The sequence below is a fragment of the Balaenoptera ricei genome, chromosome 5, assembly GCF_028023285.1.
Source record: "Balaenoptera ricei isolate mBalRic1 chromosome 5, mBalRic1.hap2, whole genome shotgun sequence".
NCBI lineage: Eukaryota > Metazoa > Chordata > Mammalia > Artiodactyla > Balaenopteridae > Balaenoptera > Balaenoptera ricei.
The window spans coordinates 44,669,502-44,690,625 of record NC_082643.1 but is presented as its reverse complement, the minus strand read 5'-3'; the positions used below and the strand labels follow the sequence as shown (position 1 = coordinate 44,690,625).

General features: G+C 48.1%; 1 protein-coding gene and 1 non-coding gene across 2 annotated transcripts in view; one reads left to right on the top strand and one right to left on the bottom strand.

Annotated features, from left to right (window-relative positions):
• Nucleotides 1-5,832, bottom strand: part of SCD5 (stearoyl-CoA desaturase 5) — a 159,094-nt gene extending 153,262 nt beyond the window's left edge. Inside the window, exon 1 of the mRNA XM_059923988.1 lies at nucleotides 5,295-5,832. Within this exon, the coding sequence (XP_059779971.1) occupies nucleotides 5,295-5,535 (241 nt within the window). The 5' untranslated portion in view covers nucleotides 5,536-5,832. The remainder of the gene's footprint in view (nucleotides 1-5,294) is intronic.
• Nucleotides 5,833-14,866: 9,034 nt separating this feature from the next.
• On the top strand, nucleotides 14,867-14,939 carry TRNAG-CCC (transfer RNA glycine (anticodon CCC)). The gene has a single exon. It is a non-coding gene; the product is annotated as a tRNA-Gly (tRNA).
• The last annotated feature ends 6,185 nt before the right edge of the window (nucleotides 14,940-21,124 follow it).

The following is a 21,124-nucleotide window of genomic DNA, read 5'->3' as shown; positions in this document are numbered from 1 at the left end:
TGGCGAGACTGCACACCAGAGACTACAGAATGTCAAAATAAATGCTCAACAAGAATAATGCCAACCAGAGACGATGTTGCCTTTTATAAAAATTCAGAGAAACCACCATGACTGTGTCACCCTTTTGTAAATCTCTCAGTGACTTTTCCAAGCAATTACTATGATTTTATACAATACACAAACCAGGACAAGATGAGAACTAAATGTTACAAGAGGTCAGGATAATCTATTTGGATTTAAAGGCTATGCCTTATATTTGAGCCACGAGAACTCCAAGTCCCAGACAAACAGACACGGAAGCCCTGCGGGTTCCCTGACGCCTGGCCCACGGTGGGGTTGGTAGTAACAGAGAGCACTGCATGTCGATCCTCTGGCACCAGTTTGACAATTGACCTGATTCTTAAAACAACTTTCAGCTCAGTATTACCATCCCTATTTCAGAGACCAGGAAACCGAGGCTCACACACTGGAAAGGGACCTGCCAGAAGTTGAACTAAGTGGCAATGCTGGGACTCCCGCTCTGGTTTCCACTCTGCAGAGCGACTTCACATTTCAGGATGACAGTGCAGTTGGCAGTGACCTTGACCAGTGTTAGAAAAAAACCGAGTTAATAATGTTAACCTCAACCTATATTTATACTTGTTGGGACTATTAAGCCAGCAAAAGCACACCATTCTCTGGGGTTTCGCTGCACTCCACCCAGCCTTGGGTAGGGCTCTTAGTGCTTGCCTGGTTATTAAAAATGCAAGACTTGCAACAATGGGCTGGGAATTACAAGATTTAAAAGGAAGATTCACAAAGCACGGAGCTGATCTCCGTGTGCTATGTGACCACCTAGAGGGGTGGGATGGGGAGGGTGGGAGGGAGGGAGATGCAAGAGGGAAGAGATATGGGAACATATTGTATGTGTATAACTGATTCACTTTGTTATAAAGCAGAAGCTAACACACCATTGTAAGGCAATTATACTTCAATAAAGATGTTTAAAAAAAAAAAGGAAGATTCATTTATGTTTTTCAGTTTTTTAGTAGTTTGAGCATTAAACATTTAAAAAAAAAAAAAGATGATTCAAGGAGACAGAAACGGGGAAAAAAGTCAAAACTGAGACCCTAAGACATTTAGGAGTAATGATTTGGCCCTGTTTTGACAGCAATTGTAACTGGCTCTGCTCAAAAAGCCCCAAAGAAAACACCAAAGACCAGGTGAGTTATCAGCTGAACAAAAAGATTCTTCTTTACAAAATAATGGCCTTCTGGAGGAAAACAGGAGGAAGAGAGGATGAAAGAGAAGGGAATGGGGGAGGGAGGAGGGACAGGGGGATCTGTGTTCATTTCTCTTTGGAGACTTTGAGAAAGAACCCTTGTTTCCCAAGCCAAAGCAATCTTTTCTATGCAGGAGAGGCAACGAAGCCATGTTGTGTGCCAGCTTTGTAGAATTGATTGTGCTGCAAGAGGGCCTTTTTTCCTTCTACTAAAGAAAAAAAAACAGTATCAGGACCAATAATAATAAGAGCAGCTAACAATTACTGGACATCAGCCAAGGTCCAGGCACTGTGCTAAGTAGTTTACACCTATTATCGAATTTAATTCTCACAGCCTCATGAGCAAGAAGTATTGATATACCCATTTTACAGGTGAGAAAGCTGAGGTCTGGAGATGTTCATTTGCCCAAGGCCATGCAGCTGGTAAGTAAGTAGGAGAGCAGGGATTCACATTCTCAGTTGTTTCTCTTCTGAGCTGTGCTCAGCCTAGAAAACCCGGAGGTAAAACCGAAGTCCGTGGCCACGCATTCTGGGAGCGCCTCAACAATGTTAGGGATCTGGTGGAAAAAGAAGCCCAACAAAGACATCAGGACCATCGAAGGTGTGGATTCAGGTTACCCAAGGCCTGACAGAAGACAGCTCATCTTTGGGCAACTCTCAGAATTGGACAGAATTTGACTGATGGACCAGTACCTTCCAAACCCCAGCCTCTCCTGACCCTCCCTCCTGCTAGACTGCCTCAGTCAATTCCTGCCACCGCTCAGATTCCTCACCATAGGCTGTGTTCCAGCAACCTGAAGGGCACCAGAGAATCCTGTCTCTACCTTAGCAATGGTCACATTTGCCCTGGGGCAAGATGGAAGGGAGCAGGGCATGTGAGTGTTTTGCATGCCTGATACTGTCACTGAAATTGTCATGATGTCACCAAGGCATATTTAGGGGACTCGGATGACATTTCAAGGGAAACCAGAAAAGTCCCTCATGTTTTTGGAAACCAGGGGCCAGAACGCCTGGAGACAGGGCAAAGCTGCTGGGAAGGGGCTCCAGGACTCTGACCTCGACACCACAGCTGCAGCTCCTCACTCCCCTATTCCACTCGTCTTGGGATTCAGGGCATGAACGAACTGCCCCTTTGGCCAAAAACCCTCAAAGCAGGCACTTTTGTGAGCTCAAGGCTTCAGGTGAAGATTTTTCCTCCAGCTGGAGGTCGTGTTCTGTGCTCAAAAGTCATAAACTCATCCCTCAGTACCTGCGGGCACCAAGAGCATTCCGTTCTGACAGCCTGCCCACTCAGAAAACTGCAAGGGTAAGAAGAGAAAACAACTTGCTCTGGGCCCAAGGAGAGTCATAAAAAGGTGGGGAGTGAGGCAGTGGAGGAGGTCTGGACTGAACAACTTGATGGGATCTTTCATGGATGACATTTTACTGCCACGCAAATTACTCTTCGCACAACTGAACACCTAAAACATCCTCTGCTGGGTGCTCTGCATGGATGCCTCCTGTTTCCAGGGCAACCATACCTGGGGTGGAGGGTGGCAAGCAATAATAGATGGGCTAGTTAAGCCTACTGCCTTGACAACTCAGGTCCCTGAAGTGGACGAACAGCCCACTGGTGCATGAACTCAGTCCTAACACTACACAGAGCCAGTGGGAGAGATGGTGAAAAGGGCATCCAGTGGGGAGAAATTTGAAGCTCAAGGCACCAGGGCTTTCAATGAAAATATCCCTGATCAACAGTCTCCCTATAGATTCTAGCCATCAGCACACTGATCTTAGCTGTCTCTCTCCCTCACTTCTTCCCTCACAAGCTATCCATCAGATAACATTCACTTACTTGGAATGTTTCTAAGTCACAAGTTTGAATCTTGAAACTACAATATCCACCACTGTCGGCTCTTTTTCTGTTTGTTTGTTTTTGGGAGGGGGGCAGCAATGAAACCCAGGTAGGGAGTGAATCAAGATTCAGGGAATGGAACTGACGAAAAGTAGCTAAGGCAATAGACTATGCAGGAAGGCACAAGGATGGGCTTGGCAACATCATCCACAAAGGGGAACCCAGAGTCCTGCAGTGTGTTGACTTCTCCGGGGAAGCTGGAGGAGTTTGAGGCCGAGGAGGGTGTCTTCTGGCCAAGGTCTTTCAGAAGAAAGATTCTGTCTCCACCAGGGTGAGTGGCCTAGAAAGGGCAGAGGTGACTGGCAAACCTGGAGAGGGGGCCTTGTCCTTGTGGCTCCTGGTGGGATGCCAGAACCAGCGGGTGGGTGGCTGTAAGGGATGGAGCCTGTGGGTCTGTGGAGCTCCAGGCATGTAAGACAATATTTTAAGTGCTCACTTCTCCCTGAGCTCTCTGACACTGCGGCTATTAAAGCTAAGCCCCAATCCCCTGGAGGCAGGTGAGCTCTGAAGTCCAAAGGCACAGTCCTGCCCCTGCAGGGAGAAGGAGTGGGGTGGAGAGGGAGCAGCTCCCTGGAGGATCCAGGGCAATAAGGGTTTTGGTTGGCAGGTGGGGGGAGTGTGTCCATGAAGCAATGACTGAGCATCTCACGATCTAGTCATCTGAGAGTAAAGGAAGAAGGAAGACAGGGAGAATGAAACCAACACATAACAGTAAAGAAGATGGTGGAAAGGACACTGAATTGAGGAGGTGTACTGAGCAGGGGAGGGCTGAGCAGGGAGGTTACCCAAAGCTTAGGGGGCTCTGGGAGGCTTCACAGATCCCCACAGACGCCCCGCCCCTCTCATCATTCCTCAGCTCTGCTCAGCCACACTCCCCTAAGAGGCCCCCATCTTCTGGAAGAGTTTGCTTCCGAGAGCAGGGACTGCAGAGTTTCAGGGGAAGGCGTGGAACCGAGTGGCCCCATTATGAACCCAGGCATCTGGAGCTGGCACTATGCTAAATAAGACGCCTTGCAGAAAGAGGTTTTCTTATTTTCTTCCTTCCTCTTCCCCTCTGGGAATAAAAGTAGGTTGTGTTTCTCCTGCCCCCGTTCCTTGGCGATCTCGGAAAGGAGAGCTGAAAGGGCTTCTTGGATCACCTCGTCCAATTCTCAGCCCAGGATATCAAGGCCAGCGCCTTTTGTCCCGGCTAACGTGGCCGCTGCAGGGACTGAGGCCAAAATCAGTTGCTGGGGCAGGGGGTGTTGGAAGTGGTTCTGAGGTCAGCCACTGGAGTCACGTAGGGCAGGCACTCGGCCCCCGGGCCCCGGGAGGTGGGGGGCATTGAGGGGGGGGGCTCCTGGGCTCCCTCCCATGCCGGCAGGGTTGGGGGTGCTAGGAAAGAGGGTGGCGAGAGGGAGAGCTACAGGTGCGGTGACAGACAGGCACTGGTCAGAAGGGATAGGTCCCGGAGGGGATCTGCTCGGCCACGGTCTAAGCTTTGTGCCGGGGGCAGAGCGCTCTCGCCGCGGGGTTGGTGTGCTCGCCGAGAAACTTCTGGGACCGCAGAAGTGCAACTGGGCACAAGAGATCACGGAGGGGGCAGGGATGGGGGCCTTGCAGGGGCAGGAAGGGAACTGGTCTCTTCCATCTCCTGCGCGAACATCAAGACTGATCCGGTGCCGGGTCTCTCCACCCCCGCTCCAACTCCCTTTCTTGTCCTTAACTCGGCCCCAAGGTCCGTGGCCCACAGAGGAGACTGAGAAGCCGAAGGGCGGCAGAAAGGAGCGCCCCTGGGACCCGCCTGGGCGACACAATCATCCCATCGGTCTCCCCGCCCTGGAACCCGGGTTCAGCCGGTGCGCCTCTGCGCACAGCGGTGGCGCCGAAGGGCCCCGAGTCCGTCCAGGCGCCGCCAAAGGCGCCTACTCATGCAGACAGCGGGGGAGGCAGAAGTTGAAAATACCAGCACAGAAATACCTGCCTGTCCCAAAGGCCGGACGACTGCAGGCCGGGGGGCCGGGGCGCGTGGTGGGGAGGCGAGCGGAGAGCGGAGGGGGGCTCCGCACCGCCCGAAGCCAGCGGCGACCCGCGCCCCCGCGCGCCCCGGCGCCGCCTCGCCTCGGTGCCCGGGGCGCAGGGGGCGCCGGCGGGACTTACCCCAGAGCAGAGTGAGCGGCTGGGCTTTGGGGATGAGCGCCAGGGAGTACACGGCCCCCAAGTGGAGCAGGCTCATCAGGAAGACGTTCCTCCAGACGATGTCCTGCCGCCGCCCGCGCGCGCCGGGCTTCTCCCGGCCGCCGCCGCCGCCCTCCGAGCCCTCGACCCCGAAGCCCACACGGATTTCCTCCTTGGCGGTGCGGAAGGGGACCTTCCCCTCGTCGGCGGCCGGGCCTGGCATGGCTGGGGAGAGGCGGGCGCTCGTGGCAGCGGCAGCAAGCAGGCGAGCAGCCGGCGCGGAGCTCTCTGGTGGGGGCGACGGCTTCTGCCTTTTAGGCGGGGATTTCCGCACCTCCCGTCCCCGCCTTCCCGGGGCTTCTCTGCTTCCTTCTCTCTTCTTCTGGCGTTCAGCGCGGCTTAAGGATGCAAATCTTGGCGCCAGGCATCTATTGCTAGCGAGTCACCCCTACCGCTGCCGGGGCTGAACTCTGCGGCGAGGAACCGGAGGCGAGCGCCAGGGGCCGGAGGGGACGCAGTGGGTGGGGGGAGGGGGTGTGGAAAAAGCCGAGAAAGCGGCGGGGGAGGGAGCGCTCCGAGGGAGGGAGCTGGGAAGAGAGACCCGCATAGCTACAGCCAATCAGGATCGCCTGTGGGGCTCTTAAAGAGAAAGGCGCCCCCTGGGCCTCCGCTGCCCGGGCTCCCCGGGGCCGGACGGGGCAGCCTGCTCGGCAGGCAGCGGGCAGCCTCCGCCCGCGGGTGGGTGAGCGGTGGCTCCCGGGTCAGGGAGCCTGCAGAGGGGCTCACAGCACTTCTGCAGCTGTTGTTGTGTGTTTCTCCGGTTCCCAGAAATACCCTTCCCTTTTGAAAAGACTTCTTTTTGCTTTGAAGCTACGGGCTGGAGGATTTACAATACTTGCCCCAGGTCGGAACACAAGCTAAGGCCAGATCTGAGTTGAGAATCACAAGTCCCTGTGTCTCCCGGTTCCTATGGCTCCTTGGGCCTGGGGGGGGGGGGGGGGGCGGGTTGCAGGCAGCCGCTCAACTTTTTTTTTACAAAACACCTTTATTGGAGTATAATTGCTTTACAATGTGGTGTGTCAGTTGCTGCTGTATAACAAAGTGAATCAGCTATACGTGTACATATATCCCCATATCCCCTCCCTCTTGCGTCTCCCTCCCACCCTCCCTATCCCACCCCTCTAGGTGGTCACAAAGCCCCGAGCCGCTCAACTCCTTATTGGACAGCTTGCAGCCAGACACACAGTAGGTGCTCAAATATTGCCTATTAGATGATGAATAAATGGTTTGGGGGCTGGTTAGTATACAGTAGTGCGCCGCCACTGCGCGGCCCATCAGTCACGCAGCTGTTTGTGGCAAATTCTCGGCTAACCAGTGCGTTTCTGGACTGTCTCCTAAGCCTCGAAGTCAGCATTGTTGAGATGGAGCTTTAGAAAAACATCACCCAGAACGTTCCAAGGAAACTTAACCTCAGAAGAATCGTGTCTGCTCATTCCTCCTCTCCCAACGCGGATAATTTAGAACTCTCCAGAGGGAGCCCTGATCGCACCGAAGTGCAGAGGAGGGTGAGCTGGCCGTGTCCCAAGCAGCTGTGGCTGCACCTGCGGCGGATAGCAGAAGGACAGGGGCCAGGAATGGAAGCTAGGGGCTCTGGATTCTACTTCTAATTCACTGGGACCCACCTCGTCCTCTGGGGACAAATTTCCTTACCAGGAAGTAAGCTTTATTCTTCTTTCCAGCTTGCAAAGTCTATAAATGTGAGTTTGAAAGGATACCATTATGTTGACAAAGAAAGCTGATTTTTGGATCAACTTGTTAGGAATCCTTTCCAGCGTTACAGGAGAGGGAAAAACATTACCAAGGACTGACTACATGAAAGGGCCATACATGAGCATCTCATTGTTAGTAGACCAGAATCAGTCCAATCAGCCAGAAAAAACAATACCTAATTTAAAACTGAAGCAACGTATGTGGCTTGTGGAATGGTGGCCACTGAGCCAGTGTTATGATGTTGCTTCAGTTGGAGCTGAAATTATAGAATGAAGGGACACTTGCCCGGCGACCAGATAAACGCCGGCCCTGTCATTAGACCAGTGAGACAACAGAACATGAGACTTGAGGGCATAAACTTCATCAGCCTGCTCAGCCTTGGCTTTATAACGAACCACTTTTTCTTCTCATGCCCCCTCTGCTCCCCACAGCCACCAGACCCACATCTTCCCTGTGGTTCTCTATTCAGACTGTCCTTTCTCTAGGGGTGGAGTAGTTGCTCTGTCAAAAGCCTCTCTCTGGGTTGTTGTAATGACTCACCGCACCCTCACTCTAACCATTCAGTCACTTGTTGGGCAGGCAGTGTGCACCAGTCCTGCTATGTGCCAGCGCTGGTGCACACTGGGGATACGAAGACGAATAAGGTGTGGTCCATGCCCTAAAGGAGCTCCTCATCTAGGAGGGAAGACACATCAAACAAGTGTTACCTCTTGGCTATGAACTGGGAAGGGCAGGAAGGTCCAGTCCGTTATCAGAAAAAAATAAATAAATAAATTCTTGTTAGGCATCAAGTGTACATACAAAGAGTTCAGGGGAGGCAGCAAAACAGTTCTTTATGTGGCCCCAGAGTACCTTATCTGTTACATAAGCTACTTCATCTTGGCTCTATCTGAAATGAATATCTTCCTCTCTTCCTGCCAACAGGTCAGACTGGGTGTGGCCAATCATTTCAGTTGGTTGGACTCATGATAGAGAAGATGTTTTCATCTGTTGGAGGTGGGAGGACGTGCTCTTCAGGCCTTTCAGATGCTGCTTACAGAAGGATGGCTGAAGGACATTAGCCCCTCCAGATCTAGCCTCAGAGTGACACCTCTACACATACAAGGTATAGTCTTGAATATCCCCTGTGGCATATTATGCCGTCAGGGCTACTGTCTCTTTTCTCCATCTTACTAAAGACCCTAATATATTTTCTTAGCTTCTGGTCAAGACCCTAGAAGTGGATGGGTATTCATCTCACTCATGGGACAGTAACCCTTATCCTGTCAAACAAAGAATTACCAAAAATGTGATAAGACCCTATTAGAGGTATGTGCAGGAATTAAGTGGAGGCATGAAGAAAGGAGTAGTTAATTCACACTGGAGGGGAGGAGGCAGGTGACATCTGGGTAAGGGTTTTTTTTTTTTCTTTCTTTTTTTTGGAACTTGATTTTTAAAAATTTTAAATTCCGGTAAAATACGCATAACAATGACCATCTTAATCATTTTTAAGTGTTCACTTCAATAGTGTTAAATATATTCACATGGATATGTAACCAATCTCCAGAACTTTTTCACCCTGCAAAGCTGAAAATCTATACGCATCAAACAACTCTCCATTTCTCTGTCTCCCTACTCCCTGGCATCCGCCATGTGGTACTTACTGTTTCTATGCGTTTGACTACTGTGGATATCTCATAATATAGTATTTGCCTTTTTGTGACTGGTTTACATCACTTAGCCTAATGTCTTCAAGTTTCATCTATATTGTAGCATGCGTCAGAATTTCCTTCCTTTTTTTAAAAAATTAATTAATTAATTAATTATTTTTGGTTGTGTTGGGTCTTCGTTTCTGTGCGAGGGCTTTCTCTAGTTGCGGCGAGCGGGGGCCACTCTTCATCGCGGTGCGCGGGCCTCTCACTATCGCGGCCTCTCTGGTTGCGGAGCACAGGCTCCAGACGCGCAGGCTCAGCAATTGTGGCTCACGGGCCTAGTCGCTCCGTGGCATGTGTGATCTTCCCAGACCAGTGCTTGAACCCGCGTCCCCTGCATTGGCAGGCGGATTCTTAACCACTGCACCACCAGGGAAGCCCTCCTTCCTTTTAAGGCCAAATAATATACCTCTCTCTCCCTCTCACTCTCTCTATCTCTCTCTCTCTCTCTCTCTCTCTCTCTCTGTCTCTCTCTCTCTCTCTCTGTCTCTGTCTCTCTCTCTCTCTCTATACACACACACACACACACACACACACACTACATTTTGCTTGTCCACTCCATCAATGGACACTCGGGTTACTTCCACCTTTTGGCTATTGTGAATAATGCTGCTGTGAACATGGATGTACTGTTATATCTGCTTTCAATTGTTTTGGATATATACCTAGAAGTAGGATTGCTGGATTTTATGGTAATTCTATATTTAATTTTTTTGAGGAACTTCTATACTCTTTCCCATAGCAGCTGCACCATTTTACATTCCCACCAACGGTGCACAAGAGTTCCAATTTCTCCACATCTTCACTAACACTTGTTATATTCTGTTTTTTTATTTTTTTCGATTACAGCCATCCTAGTGGGTGTGAGGTGATATCTCGTTGTGGTTTTGATTTGTAGTTCCCTAATGATTAGCAATGTTGAGCAGCTTTTCATGTCGTCTTTGGAGAAATGTCTATTCTAGTCTTTGCCCATTTTTAAATTAGATGTTGTTTGGTTTTCTGTTGTTGAGTTGCAGGAGTTCTTTATATATTCTGGATCTTAACCCCTTGTTAGATAAATGGTTTGCAAATATTTTCTCCGATTCCATAGTTTGCCTTTTTACTGTTGTGTTTTTGATGCTTAGAAGTTTTAAATATTGATGTAGTCCAATTTACCTATTTTTACTTTTGTTCCCTGTGCTTTTGGTGTCGTATTCAAGAAATCATTGCCAAATCCAATGAAGCTCTCTCCCTGTGTTTTCTTCTAAGAGTTTTATAGTTTTTATCTTTTATGTTTAGGTCTTTGATCCATTTTGAGTTAACTTTTGTATATGGTGTATGGTAAGGGTCCATGTCATTCTTTTGCATGTGGATACCAGTTTTTTAAACACTATTTGTTGAAAAGACTCTCCTTTCCCCACTGAATGGTTTTGGCATCCTTGCTGAAGATCATTTGACCATATACTTGAGGGTTTATTTCTGGACTTTCTATTTTATTCCATTGGTCTATATGTCTGTCTTTTTGCCAGTACCACATTGTTTTGATTACTGTTGCCTTGTAATAAGTTTTGCAATCTAGAAGTATGAGACCTCCAACTTTGTTCTTCTTTGTCAAGATTATTTTAGTTATTTAGGGTCCAGTGAGATTCCGTGTGAATTTTAGGATGGGTTTTTTTCTGTTTCTGCAAAAAATGTCACTGAGGTTTTTATAGGGATTGCATTAAATCTGGAGATCACTTTGGTTAGTATTGACATCTTAACAGTATTAATTCTCCAGTCCATGAACATGGAATGTTTTTCCATTTATTTGTGTCTTCTTTAATTTCTCTTAGCATCATTTTGTAGTTTTCAGTCTACAAGTCTTTTGCCTCTTCAGTTAAGTTTACAGGGTAAGGATTTTGAAGAAGTACTGTCTAATAGAAATATAATGCATGCCACAAATTCAAGCCACTTGTGTAAATTTAAATTTTCTAATAGCCACATAGAAAGAAACAATAAATTTTAATAATATTTTACTTAACCCAATATATCCAAAATATTATCTTTTCAATAGGTAGCCAATGTAAAATTACTGGGACATTTATACTTTTTTTCACACACTGTCTTCAAAATCCAGTGTTTATACTTACAGCACAGCACATCTTAATTCAGATTAGCCTCATGTGGCTACTGGCTACATATTAGAGAGCACAGTTTTGAAGAATGAGTAGTTTACTAGACAAAGAAATGGAGGAGGGCAACCCAGGCAGAGAAAATAGTGTGAGCAAAAGCTTTTGCATTTGTCACTCAGAGAGATGTCTGGAATATCCGAAGTGAAAGTGGAGAAATGGTGGGAGATGAAGATGAAATGTCATGCAGTGGGCAGCCCATGAAGGTGGGTGGGTGTCTTTCAGGCCCAGCAGAAGTAGCATGTGAGGGGAGTCACTGACTGGCTTTATGCAGCGTAATAAAATGATCAAGTTTGCATTTCAGAAGGACCACTCTAGAAGAGGTGTGGAGAATGATTGGACTGCAGGTAGACAGAGGTAAGACTGAAGGCAAGAAGAGCAGTCAGGGCACCATATTAAGAGTCTGGTCGATTGATGAGGAGGGTCTGAAGTAAGACAAAGGTACAGATTCTGGAAAAGATGTGTTAGAGAGGAGAAGATAAAGCCAGAGGAACTCAAATAGAAGAACCAACAGGATTTGATGCTTAACTGAAAATGAAGGAGGAGAAATATAAAGTACAGGATTCTTTCTGGGTCTCTGGGTTGGATATTCAGGTGAAAAACAGTGTCACTTACTGAGATACTAAATCGTACTGTGTTTATTACCACTTTTGTGAAACGGGGACGATAATACCTCCCGTACGGTATTTCTATGGTGACTGAAGTTTAGAACAGTGTCTGGCATGTAGTACGGAGTCCATAAATATTAGTCATCATCATCATCACCATCCCATGGATCATCATTTATGAGAAGGGACTGAAGAAATATTCAGTATATTCAACATTTGTTAAATATACATATAGGCCTGGAGCCCAGCAAAGGTCTAGGATGGAGAGAGTAACTTAGTGGTAGTTTAATTTAGTAAAATCCATGGCAGTGGAAGCAGTTGCCCAGGGAAGGTAAGAAAAGGACTCAGGATAGACTTCTAGTGAACTGCTATTTGTGAGAATAGCAAAGAAAGAGAAGCCAGTGGTGTGGACAAAGCAGGACTGATGAGAGATGGGGAAGAAGCAGCAGAGTGTGGGAGAGCAACCTCGAATATTACAGGAAGGCTGGGGAGGCTGGGAATGAAGAGACCACTTCATACAGAGGTCATCGCTGACCTTTGCCAAGGCCTTTTCATTGAGTGATGGGAACAGACCTTACACAGAGGTGTGTTTAAGAATAAGGAGGAGGAGAGACAAAGAGGGGGAGGAGCCGGGCGGGGGCCGCCCCGCCCACCGTGCGCGGGCTGGGGCGGCCCGGTTCGAGGTTTGGGCTTCGGCGGTGAGTCCGGCGCGGCGCCGCTCCGACCCCGCTGAACCGCGGAACCCGGGAGCTGTAGCCTCGCCCCAGGCAGGCCGGGCGGAGTGGTGGGTGGGCTTTTTCCGCTTGCCCGCGCGGCGCCCACCCAGCTCCCCTGCTTTATTATGGATTGACCCGCGCGCCCGGGTCCTCAAGTCAAAGCAGAGCGTCGGCGTCCCCGGGAGGCCCCCGTCCGGCCAGCCTCGTAGCTGACGCCGCTGAGGGGCCGGGGCTGGGTCCGGACCCCCCGGGCCCGCCGCCCTCCCCTGCCGGCTCTCCTCTCCGCAGCCCTCTGCCCTCGCCTCGGAGGGACCGGGAGCCGGCATGGCGGGCAGCTCCCCGGCCGCCGGGCCCCAGGGCCTGCTGACCTTTGGGGACGTGGCTGTGCACTTCACCCAGGAAGAAGGGGCACGTCTGGACCCGGGGCAGAGGGCCCTGTATAGAGACGTGATGCTGCAGACATACAGGAACCCGGCCTCCCTGGGAGTTCCAGGATCCAAACCAGATCTGATCTCCCAGCTGGAGCAAGGAAAGGAGCCCTGGGGCTCGGACCTGCTGGGGGCCCAGGAAGGAGAGACCGCGGGAGACCCCAGCACAGCAACGCTTCCGACACCAAATGTAGGGGGTTCCTCACACCAACCAGTCTCCACCGCTCTGCACATCAACTGGGTGTCCTACAATTTAGTTCTGACACTGACCACGCGGAGTTAGCGCAGACCCTGCCCTTGAAGGGCTCAGTCCCACAAGACCGCCCCCACTTCAGGTGCCAATCACAAGGCCAGGCTGGCACCTGTGCTTCTGATCGACCAGCTGTAGATTGGAGGTTCCCACGACCCCATCCTTGGGCTTGATTAACACGCTAGAACAGCTCAGAACTCAAGGAAACACTGTACTTAACAGTTACTGGTGAGTTACCGGTTTCTTATAAAGGACACAACTCAGGAAAAAAAAAAGAATAAGGAGGAGGAGGGGGACTTCCCTGGTGGTCCAGTGGTTAACCCTGCACTTCCAGTGCAGGGGGGGCAGGTTCGAACCATGGTTGGGGATATAAGATCCCACATGCTGCGCGGCTCGGCCAAAAAAAAAAAAAGAATTAAGGAGGAGGAGACAAGCATGGCATACCTGTGTAAATTAATTTTCAAGAAGCTTGGCAATGAAGAGGAGAAGGACAGAGAGGTGAAGTTGAGTGTGTTTCTGAGGAATCTGAATATATCTGTTGGGTTAGGGAATGGTAATGAAAGGTCAAAGTTCAAAAATATAAGAAAGAGGATGCTTGAAGGAACTATTTTCCTAAGGTTGGGGGTTAGACAGGATGGGATCAAGTGATCACATGGTTGGCTGAGCTTTGAAGAGAGGGACAGCTTTTTCTTGACACTGGAAGGAAATGAGGATGAGGGCGGATTTAGCTTGCAGAGTGAGCCAGTAAAGTGAGGCAGGGTGCTGTGATTCAGGGCTGGTTTGCTCTGAAGGGAGGTCAGATCACCTGCTAGGTAAGCAGAGTGGGAATTTGGTAGAAAGCTGGGGAAAAGTGATGAAAGATTCCAGGAGCTGTTGAGCAGAATGAGAGAGGAAGCTGACCAAGACCCCTAAAAGGTTGTAGAGCCAAATTAAGGGCCCAAGTAAGAACGGAAGCCACAAGCTCGTAAGGCGCCAGTCTGCACAGTCATGGTGACACAGCCTCACTCGGCAGTCGGATGGGATCTCCAGATGGAAGTGGGGATGGGGGCTTGATGGGAGGACAAGAGAGCCGGGTGACTGAGGTGCTGGTGAGACAGAAGTTTGTGAGGAGTCCAGGCTGGGGAAAGGGGGAGGAAATGTGATCAGAAGGAAGTGAAGGAATCGCAGGTAGTGGAGGAAGCAAAGGCATCGAGGTTTGGAGGAAACTGAAGGGTAGATTTCTATCTGTCAGGGAATGAGAGTAAAGGAAGCAATGGCCACTGTGCACCAAGAGTGGGATTCGGAACTTAAGACCTATGGTGGTCGAAGAGTTTCCAATGATAAACTCCAAGGTGAGGCCACAGGGTTATATAGGAGGTGGCGGTCGCTGGAGCTGAGGAGGCTGAGGTATCTGGACAGCACCTCCACAGAAGACTGAAGTCCCACAGGGAGGCATATGGGTTTAGCTGGAGAAGATTGTGAGCCAGGTACCCAAAGGCTGTGGGGAGGCTTCCTAAACAAGGACAGGTAACAGTTCTCAAATGTCAATGAACAACAAGTTTATAAACACAAACTACAAAAGGGCAGCTCTGAGATGTACTGGGAGAAAACCGTCATAGCCAGAATGCCTAGGTTCTGGCCAACAGTATGTGCCTCGGAGTAGAAGTTGCTTCAGGTAGGGAGAGAAAAAGGACAGGAGATGAAAGTGTTGGATGACAACACTACCTATAAAAACTGTGTGTGAGACTTGCTTGTGAGGTGTGTGGGCTGGCGTGGTCAGGAGGGCTTCCGGGAGATGGTGGCAGCAAACAAGGCCCTGAAAGATAGAATGACCTGGTAGCAACTCCCAGTTGGAACGCTGTGCCAGAGACGTCTCAGAGATGGGAGTGAGCCTGGCAAAGTATCTAGCTAAACGGTTAATACAAGATTTTTAAAAATTGTATAAGAAATGTTTGTGGAGGGACTTCCCTGGTGGTCCAGTGGTTAAGACTCTGCACTCCCAATGCAGGGGGCCCTGGTTCGATCCCTGGTCAGGGAACTAGGTCCTGCATGCCGCAACTAAGACCCAGCACAGCCAAATAAATAAGTAAATAAATTAATTTTTTTAAAAAAAGGAGTTTGTGGAGAAAATGCAAGCTCTGGGGAGGAAGGAAAGAGGAAGAAAAGATCCATTCTTGAAGTAAGAGATTTACAGTGATTCTCATGCCTGTGGTTTTCTTAAGGAAATTTAGATTTTGGCTACAGGAACTACAGTGTTGTGAAAATGATCCAGGTTTGGCATCTGGAAACCTGGGTTTGAGTTTGGCTTCACCACTCTGAATTAGCAAGTCTGAGTACTCTGTGATTTGGGGACCATGACAGTCTCTTAGATCTTCAATTTCATCCTACATAATGTAAGAATTAAGACAGCTCCACGCTGGGAATACTCTGTGCAATTTACCTAATAATCTAAACTTTGGTTTTTTCATGTGCTAAATGGAGATACCCCTTACCTCACAGGAACAGAGCTCAGGACGATGTCTGATACCTAGTTAAGTGCTGAATAATGTTGGTATTTTATCGGTTTTTAATCATACCAGAGAGATAGACTCCACGCAGTTACGAAACCTGCCTGGCCAGGACGCCAGGATGCTTCTGGGGGCCCCAGACTGGGAAGAGACACATCCCTGGGTGGGCTGGAGGGATTCAGACCTTGAAGGAGGGGATTCTGGCTGCACCAGGATTCGTTTGCTCTGAAGGGAACTATGAAATAAAATAAAGTCTCCTGCTGTACTTTATCAGAGGTAATCATTTAAGGCAACTCCTTTGGCTCAGGAAGGAATGAGCTCTGCAGCTCTTGCGGATTAAAGGACGGGGGGGTTGCCTCTTGGATGAGATGCATGGACAGCAATTTCAAATGTAAACCTCTTTCTGCTCCCAGAGTAAGAAAACCACTCATAGGCTTTAGATTAGAGTGATCTCAGGGGAGCATAAAGTTGGGAAGTTAGCCTCCAAGACTATGGGAGGATCGGTTTTGAGATACAGCAACACCACGGCATACTAGAAATTTAGTCTTCTCAGCTTCCTTCAATCACAGGAGTGTTGTCATCTCTGCTTCTGTACTAAATGGATTGGAATATTTTCCCCATTAAGATTTTATAGCAGTGGATGAGGGGAAGCTGTTCCTCTGAAAGGAATGCGTCTATTGCTTTGGATGTGAAGAGAGGAAGGGGTTTTCTTTTAACAAAACCCCAGCCTTACTGCTTAAGACTCTTCCCCCATTTCCTGACCACTCTTCATAGAGTGCTCCAATTTGGCAGCAGGAAACTGGGCACTGGAAATAGCCAGATCTGAAGACCCTACTTCCTAATTCATAGATAGGAGAGGGTCTACTTAGTGAAAAACCCAACCCAAACCTGCCTCTGATATCACCTGTCAGTGACATGCTGCCCCCTGCATCTTTCCAAGTGATCTTCAGTTTGAATCAATCAAGAGTCCTTCCTTAAGCATCTATCGATTTCGCCTCCTCTAGAAGCCAGCACCGAGCTCAGCTCCACGGACAGAGGAGTGCACGGCTGCGCTCCTGGAACTCACAGCCCGGGAGGGAGGCAGAGAGGGATCAAATAATCCCTACAGGGCGTGCATGCACAGACGCTAACCAGTGCTACGGAGGAGTCTCTCCTTTTTACGACCCAGCCGTGACACGTGAACATTTGTCAGTACCTACGCCACATCCCCCTTTGACCAACAGCTGCCTAGAAACGAGGTCCACAAACCAAAACAAGGTCCACGCTCCTCCCCACTCTCTCTCCCTGCTCCCAAATCCCAGCTCTCTGAATGAACAATCCCTATTGTTGTGGCAGAAGAAAGACAGTGCTGATGAGGTTTTCACCCACATCTCTTCCTGCTCTCCCGTCCCCGTCCTCCGACAACACCCACCTTTCTTTTAGGATAGTTATTTTGGTTTCCAAGGGCAGATGAACAGAGAAGCTCTTATTTACTTCTCAGCATTAGCTGCTGTCATTGTTTCTGTTTCAATGACCTCTTTCTCTTCTTGCTGTGTCCGTTACCACGGGCTGCTCTTAAAGCAAAGGCCCTGTGGTTCTCTAGCTGGGAGAGGGCATTTGTCAACAGAGTTCAGGAATGTCCAAAGAGTGACCCAGATTTGCAGCACCAGAGGGAAAACTCATTCATTGTTGAGTGTCCTGTGTAATCAAATATAGCATATTCTTTTTTTTAAATTAATTAATTTATTTTTGGCTGCGTTGGGTCTTCGTTGATGTGCATGGGCTTTCTCTAGTTGCGACGACCAGGGCCTTCTCTTAATAGTGGTGCACGGGCTTCTCATTGCACTGGCTTCTCTTGTTGCAGAGCACGGGCTCTAGGTGCACGGGCTCAGTAGTTGTGGCGTGCGGGCTTAGTTGCTCCACGGCATGTGAGATCTTCCCGGACCAGGGCTCGAACCCATGTCCCCTGCATTGGCAGGCGGATTCTTAACCACTGCGCCACCAGGGAAGGCCTAGCATATTCTTGATGTGGGGAACGGGTGTGTAGAAAGGTTAATTTCATGGAAATATTTATCATTGCTGAGGGGGACTCACTACTTAAGGACCTCAAGGCCAAGCAAATATATCTGTCCCAAGTCCTCAAATTAGAAACTTATTTCTTAAATGCTCGCCTATTCATTTCCAACCAAGGAAAGCACTGCATTGATTGTTCTTCAGAAAAATCAATCAGCTCTTCGAGAGGAAAAAAGGTATCCAAATATAAATAGGCTTGAGTTGTTTCTGTTATCTTTCTTCAAAGCTTTGGTACTATCCCAAGATTGTCTTTGGTTCCTTCTGAAGACTTGTAGGTAACATACAAAGACACTGTGGGACAGGTAGATGGGTCATAGACTTCCAGAGCTGTAAGTGAAATTAGAGATCATCTAGTCCTACCCCCTCATTTTACAGGTGAGACATGGAGGCAAAAGGAAATGGGGTGGTTTGACCAACAGTAAGTGGCAGAGAAGACACTAGAACCCAGCTCTTTGACTCTCAGATCCGTGTTCTGCTTCACTGTCCCTCGTGAAGATGTAATTATAGCAACTGGGATAGAGTGGGCTCTCTAGTAGCTTTTTCTTTTACACGTAGATATTCTTTTTTTTTTTAATTTTTATTTTACATTGGAGTACAGTTGACTTAATTAAACTTAAAAACTTTTGCACAGCAAAGGAAACCATAGACAAGACAAAAAAACAACCCTCAGAATGGGAGAAAATATTTGCAAATGAAACAACAGACAGGATTAATCTCCAAAATATACAAACAGCTCATGGAGCTCAATATCAAAAAAAGCCAAACAATCCAGTTAAAAAATGGGTGGAAGACCTAAATAGACATTTCTCCAAGGAAGACATACAGATGGCCAAGAGGCACATGAAAAGATGCTCAACATCACTAATTCTTAGAGAAATGCAAATCAAAACTACCATAAGGTATCACCTCACACTGGTCAGAATGGCCATTATCAAAAAATCTAGAAACAATAAATGCTGGAGGGGGTGTGGAGAAAAGGGAACCCTCTTGCACTGTTGGTGGGAATGTAAATTGATACAGCCACTATGGAGAACAGTATGGAGGTTCCTTAAAAACTAAAAATAGAACTACCATACAACCCAGCAATCCCACTACTGGGCATATACCCTGAGAAAACCATAATTCAAAAAGAGACATGTACCCCAATGTTCACTGCAGCACTATTTACAACAGCCAGGACGTGGAAGCAACCTAAGTGTCCATTGACAGATGAATGGATAAAGAAGATGTGGCACATATATACAATGGAATATTACTCAGCCATAAAAAGAAACAAAATTGAGTTATTTGTAGTGAGGTGGGTGGACCTAGAGTCTGTCATACAGAGTGAAGTCAGAAAGAGAAAAACAAATACTGTATGGTAACACATATATATGGAATCCAAAAAAAAAAAAGGTACTGATGAACCTAGTTGCAGGGCAGGAATAAAAAGGCAGACACAGAAAATGGACTTGACATGGGGTGGGAGGGCGAAGCTGGAGCAAACTGAGAGTAGCATCGACATATATACACTACCAAATGTAAAAGAGTTGGCTGGTGAGAAGCAGCCGCATAGCACAGGCAGATGGGCTTGGTGCTTTGCGATGACCTAGAGGGGTGGGATAGGGAGGATGGGATGGAGGCTCAAGAGGGAGGGTATATGGGGACATGTGTATGTATATGGCTGATTCTCTTTGTTGTGCAACAGAAACTAACACAGTATTGTTAAACAATTATACTCCAATAAAGATCTATTAAAAAAAAAAAAAGAATCCACCTGCCAATGCAGGGGACACCGGTTTGAGCCCTGGTCCGCGAAGATCCCACATGCCACAGAGCAACTAAGCCCATGCACCACAACTACTGAGCCACAACTACTGAGCCCGTGTGCCACAACTACTGAAGCCCGCATGCCTAGAGCCCATGCTCTGCAACGAGAAGCCACTGCAATGAGAAGCCTGTGCACCACAACGAAGAGCAACAACCCCTGCTCGCTGCAACTAGAGAAAGCCCGCGCACAGCAACGAAGACCCAACGCAGCCAAAAATAAATACATCTATTAAAAAAAAAAGAAATGGACTAAAAAAAATCAACAGGGTGTGCAGCTCCACTAAAAAAATGATCTCAGACATTACTGAGTAATGATGTTTATACAAAGTTATACTAGGTGACTAACATTGTTTGCTAAATAAATACTTTAGCAGGTCTCTGGAAACATTAATCCAGAGTGTAAAAAACATGCACCACGGTTAAACCAAAGTCTGTTTCCTTTTGTTTGATTTTATTAGGTTTTTCAAGGTCTGTCCCAACACCCTAAAACCAACACATTCCGTATCTCCCAGAGGGGAGAGAAAGCAAACAGCTGGAAATTTAGGAGTGGCACAGTCTGACCCCAATCAGCTCGTAGGTGCACTACTCAACATGAGCCTGAGTGAATGGTATGGTCACCAAAGCCCTGAGCAGAGCAGATGCTACAGAAATGTATGTAAAACCAGTGTGCCAGGAAAAGTGGAACTATAAAGCTAATTTGAGCACTTTTTCTTTGTAATTTAGTTTGGTTAAAAGATTTGGAGCATTTATCTGTTAGAGGAAACAGTTAAGAGCTTCTGTGCATAGGCAGTCCTTCTTCACTGAATACTTGGAGATGCTACCTGCCTGTGACTTCTTCAGCATCTGATGAACACCCTGATAGATTTGTCAGGGGTGACATTTGGGAATGCTGCCACCGCAGCAGTTGAACGACAAAGAGGGGTGCATACGTATATATGTATGTGTGCATTTGTAGATGTCCATTCCAAATGAAGTCTCCACCATGGCTGAGCAGTCAACAGATGGCCTTGCAGTCGTTCTTAGGTGAACACAAATCTGGTTCAGGAGACAAGCGGTTATCAGAAAAGTGTTAACCGATCACCATCCCTCCCTTTATCTTTCAGGCAGGTGTTAAATAGAGTACATCTGGTTGCCAGGAATCCTACTGCATCTTTCCGTCCTCCAGCATACACGGGAATTTTCTGAATCCAAAGGAATATACAGGCTTGTTGGGCTCTCAACAGTCAGATGCAGAGCGGTTGTTCCCAACTTTCTCCTGCTGCCACACTATTCGAATGAACCAGCACCTCCATCAGCCGTGCAGCCCACACACATAAAGCTTCTCAGACGGGGCCTAAGGTACATCCATCCCATCCAGCCCAAAAGGTCATGTGCAGAGTGGAGGAGAGGAGCAGGTGAAGTGTGAGAAAGCACGTCCCAGGGATCTGCTATGTCTCCCAGCCAACGCCCAGCCCCACCTACCAGTTTCCCTCGCACCCCTTTCCTTGTTCGCTTTTCTTCAGGAAAACAGCTCTCTTCCCATATTCTCCTGTTATCTTCATACTGCAAGACTAAACTCTATTTTGGGTCCAAGTCTTCTTACCTCCATCCACTTGTAACAGCTGCTCAGATGTGAGTGGCAAATCGTTTGTTTATACTCATACTTGTAAAATCTTTGGGGTTGGTCAGGGCTCCACTGCCACCTATTCCTGTTTCTCATCTTTTGGAATGTTTTTTTTGTAAAACGCTGCCAGTTATGCCATTGTCACATCAAGGTAATCATGCAGCCATAACACAAATCCTACCTATAAGGGCAATACATCAAAAATATTACTAGAGGCCAGCCTGCTGTTCAGATGGGGTCTTGGGCTGACAC